We start from the raw sequence: 4,882 nt of genomic DNA, 5'->3' as shown, positions 1-4,882 counted from the left end.
ACCTTGTGCTTGGTCGTTGTATTTTCCATGGGCTGTTTAATGTATGGGCTGTGTCGTGACTAGCTGGTCCTTCGCTTTGGTTTTCCCTTTCGTGTGGGCTGTGTACGTGTGTTTTGTCTGTGGTTCTGCCTTCTGATAGTGCTGTGCAGTTACCTTGTGCTTGGTCGTTGTATTCTCCATGGGCTGTTTAATGTATGGGCTGTGTCGTGACTAGTTGGTCCTTCGCTTTGGTTTTCCCTTTCGTATGCGCTGTGTACGTGTGTTTATGTATGGTTCTTACCTTCTGTTAGTGCTGTGCAGTTACCTTGTGCATGGTCGTTGTATTCTCCAAGGGCTGTTTAATGTATGGGCTTGCTGCACGAGATGGTGATGGGCCGAGCGTGTGTTGTTGTATGTGCAAGTGTGTGTGCGCGTGTGTTGCATGTGCAAGTGTGTGTGCGCGTGTGTTGCATGTGCAAGTGTGTGTGCCCGTGTGGGGTGTGTTTAGGCATGTGGTCTGTGGTGTGGTATGTTTAAGTGCGTGTTTGCGTGCATTGTCACTCTGGTGTAGAGTGGGTGCCTGCTTGCATGTGTGGGTTTCTCTGTGATATGAGGTGTGTATATGCTTGTGCGTTTAGTGCGTTGTTTAAATGTGAGGTGTGTGTATGCTTGTGTGTATCGTTGTGCGTGTCTATATCCATGCATGTGCGCTCGGAGAGTGACTGAGATATAACTATTGATTGTCACACGTTTCCGGATATAACAAGCGTAGTCACACTCTTTGCGTCTTGCACATACCTTCACAGAGTAGTGTGTGTGTGATGGTGGAGACAGGGACTACGGGTGAGCTAGAGCCCGTGACATCCGTTGCCCACTTCGCGCCCAGAGATCGCTCAGCTCAGGCCGCACACCTTGTGGGACAATTAAAGAGGAGTGCAGTAGACCCAGGCAACACTCTTACGGCAGGGGAGGTAGACACAACGAGGGGTACAGACATGTGTGTGACAACTACCACGAACACGAACAACGAGGCATCAGAGAACCACACCAAGCACACAACCACCCCCGAGGCAAAGTCAAGCAGGAATCGATCGCGCAAGCACCCGCATGTGTCTGACGAGCATGTGCACACTACGAATACACAAGCCAGCAAGACACACACCCCACCCGGCACAGGGCAAGGGACGGGGGAGCATGCACACGCACACGCGCCTGTGTGCACACCAACGGTATTGCGTGTGTGCCAGGACTACGCCAACCACGGGCATTGCCGTGCAGGTCACACGGCGTGTCTGGATTCACATGATCTCGATCTGATACTTCACCTGCAGGTGTGTGTGTGTGTGGCGACAGTCGTGTGTGTGGATGATATGCATCTGCAGGGGTGTATGTGGATGTTGTGTATCTACATAGGCGTGTGGGAGCTCCTGTGTGTAAGTACGTCCTAAATCTGCTGGTGGGTGGGTGGGTGTGAACAGCTGTGTAGAGTATTGTTTATAATCGCAGGTGATGTGTGTGTTTTATTTCAGTTGTGTGCAGAGACTCTGCCACGGGTATGTCAGTCTCCCCCCTTCGCCCGTACATTGGTAGTTTGAGCTGTGTGTTAGTGAGTGACGATGTGCACACCGTGACGCCGGTCTATACGCTTGTCCCAAATCCCTTGTTGTGACTGATAGTCAACCCTGTATCGCTTACATTCCTTGACAAATAAGTATTCTGCTGCTTTGAAGACTGCATCCTTCGTGTGAAGATGCGAAGCTGTGTGAATCTACATGCTCCTGTACGCAACTCTCGCACTAGCTGGCAGTCCTGCACTATTGCCTAAGGCTGATTGGCTTAGCCGTAGTCTTGAGACTTATCCATGCTGCTGAGCTGGTGATGATCATTATGACTCATCCGTTGCTATGCCTCCGTTGCTATGCAGGATATGGGTGCCGTGGGTCTGCGGGTGATTGCGGGTTCGAGTGGTGGCTTGTCTGTGGCATCGAGTGACGGAGTGGGACGTACCGAACAGTTGTCCAAACGACAGCTGAAGCGAATTAAATTGAAGCACAAGCGCGCTAGCTTACAACTCGTAGCAAAGGTATACCGAGTCAGGACAGGTTGTGATGTAGTTGTACTGTTGTTTAGGACAGGTTGTGATGTAGTCGGACTATTGTTTAGGACAGGTTTTGATGAGACGTACTGTTGTTTAGGACAGGTTGTGATGTAGTCATACTGCCGTTCAGGACAGGTTATGATATAGTCGTACTGTTGTTGGTACTGTGCGTATGCACAGGTATTGAGTGTGCCGAGTAAGGATATGCAGCTGTTCCCGCCATGCATATGCATGGACATCTTTATGGCACAGACGTACTAGACTTAAACATATGCTTTTGCCTACACACCCCGTGTTGGTATCACTGTAAGCACTGTTCTATGCATAGCTCAGTTACAACCGCAACGCCGTATGTAATGTAGTTGCATAGTAGCCCAGTTGCTTGCATGGTGGTGTTGATGACGATTCAAGCACTGCCCAATGGGAGATCACAGCAAAAGCCCCATTCACCACAGTCGCAACCGAACACACACATAGGATCTAGATCCACCCATGTATTCTAATTCTGGTGGCGTTTTCGTCTGTGGCACTCATGCTGCCTTCTTCGTTGCGCACTCAACTACAGCAACCATCCGTAACAGCTGAAGCCAACAACACTGTAGTAGCAACAACGGGAAATGCACATCCCCATTCAGCCCCATTTGAGGATTCATCGTCAATTCAAGCAAGGTACGTTTCCATAATCAAAATTACATATATATATATATATATATGCAACATACATTGAGACACCCGTATCTATGATATGTACGTATTCCACGTATGCATGTGCTCGTCTCGTACACGCTCGGTAGTAAATTGCCATGTATGATTCGATGGGTTTTGAGTGAACCAAGACTCGTATTTGTGACACCCGATTCGATTTCTCACTCACTGCCGATGAGAGCCCTCGTCAGCGTAAGCTCTAATGGATGCTAACGGTGTGAAGCGACAGCCTGCATGAAAGTATGAGATGTCTGTGGATAGTCGTCCCATTCACAAAGTGTACACACTGATGCATAATGTACCCCCGATACTATTTGCACATTATACAGATATAGTCATCGCGCGGGCTTCGATGCCTTCATGACGGGCTACGTGTATGCAACAGACACCCTGACGTATGATACTGCAACGCTTGCCACGATGAAAAATAACATTCACCTCAGTTACAAGCAGGTGGGTGGGATGTAATGCAAACATGTTAACCAGTTGAATCCGTCCCGAACTCTTGTTGTGATCGCATTGACAGGTCGTATTCTGTTTTGTATACATTGGCTTGTACTCTGATTTGTGGGTTAGTGCATTGCATCAATCATATCACTTCACAACGCTACTGTCACATCGGCGGTCGTCATTTGATCCAATCCTTAGTGAAAGTGAGCTTTCTGTTCTTTGAATCCCTGGTGTTAAGTATCGGCTTCATACGTCTATAGGCTAGTGATTATGCCAATCTGCGTATCTAGATCTATATATATATATATATATATGTGTGTGTGTGTGTGTATAAATGTATATGTATGTATATATATATGTGTGTGTGTTTGTGTGTGTGTGTGTATGTATGTGTGTATATGTGCGCATATGTATATCTATATAAGTGAGGAATGTGGGATGCGGTGAGAGAATTCTCAGACCTAAAGTTTGGTGCTATCCACAACACTTTCGTCATCCAATTGATTTCCAAGGAACGCTCTTTTCTACAGATTCCGCTTCACCTCACCAAAAGCGCTTATGTCAACTATTCGGCGGGGTTTCTAGAGAAAGAGAAGGCGGCCGCAATTCAAACTCGGGCAGAGAGTTATGCTGCCGATCCCAAATGAAGTTCAATAACTCCAATGTGTATGCTGAGTCTACGTCGCAAGGTGTTAGAGCTTTCAGGTGAATGGCTTTCCGTCTACTCCTAGGCACATTCTGCCTTCGACGGGGCAAGCATAAACAAATTAGTCTTACACTGTTTAATCGTAAGAAGGATTAGTCGGTGGGAAAAGTCACCATCAAAAGCGCCTCCTAGGTGTGCTGGGATGAGTTGCCACTCAACTCTATGAGATAGCGCCACTGTAAAACCACTCTATGCCGATAATTAATTGCAATTTGCCGGTAGTATATATATATATTGTACTGTTCGTGCTTATGGCCCAACTACTATTGCTCGTGAGCAAGAAGCACCCAAGAGTGTGCTCTGATGTTAATCCACAAAACTTAGGCAGAGAGGCAAGATTTTACCCTGTTGCACGATATGTGAACAGAGGATCCGACCCAGTCCTTCATTCATCTGTAAGTGGCAAGGTCTCGTAAAAGTACTACGACAACGTCTTATGGACCGATGACCCAAGTCAACATTGCGGTGTGCCGTCAACGAATGAAGCAAGTGATTGGTTGGTTGGTAGTGCTATTTTCTGGCCTACGTCTCACCAACAGTAGCTCGACTTCGCAGCAAAGAGTTATAGCCACCTACATAAAATAGTAAAATATACAGTATTCAGATTGTGATCCATGAATGCCCTGAGTTTTGAAATACCACGAGTTTTAGCACCGAGGCGCAGCACTCCGTACTAAACCCGAGTGGTACTTCAAGTAACAGACTGTCGTCTAATGGACACCACAATTTGAAATCTGTGTTTTTGTATACAGGAGCCAATCAAAACACGGATAGTTTTCACCAAATGAATTTCAGTTTGACTATAGTTGGTCCTGGGTTTAGAATACTATTAGTTTGAGCTAGGTAGTACTGTAGAATAGCCGAAATTATATACATATATAAATATATATATATGTGTGTGTGTGTGTATGTATATGTATGCATGTATTTACGTATATATATAT

At 46.4% G+C, this 4,882-nt stretch overlaps 1 protein-coding gene across 1 annotated transcript; it reads left to right on the top strand.

Annotated features, from left to right (window-relative positions):
* Positions 1–800: 800 nt before the first annotated feature.
* On the top strand, positions 801–4,693 carry SARC_07086 (hypothetical protein; the record flags this gene model as incomplete). Its single annotated transcript, XM_014298981.1, has 5 exons — positions 801–1,310; positions 1,904–2,062; positions 2,643–2,746; positions 3,112–3,235; positions 3,763–4,693. The coding sequence occupies 5 exons, from the start codon at positions 801–803 to the stop codon at positions 3,877–3,879; spliced, it is 1,014 nt and encodes a 337-aa protein (XP_014154456.1). The 3' UTR covers positions 3,880–4,693.
* Positions 4,694–4,882: the final 189 nt, after the last annotated feature.

The sequence above is a fragment of the Sphaeroforma arctica genome (assembly GCF_001186125.1).
Source record: "Sphaeroforma arctica JP610 unplaced genomic scaffold supercont1.540, whole genome shotgun sequence".
Classification (NCBI taxonomy): Eukaryota; class Ichthyosporea; order Ichthyophonida; genus Sphaeroforma; species Sphaeroforma arctica.
The sequence above is the reverse complement of the archived record's forward strand: the minus strand, read 5'-3'. Positions and strand labels throughout refer to the sequence as shown.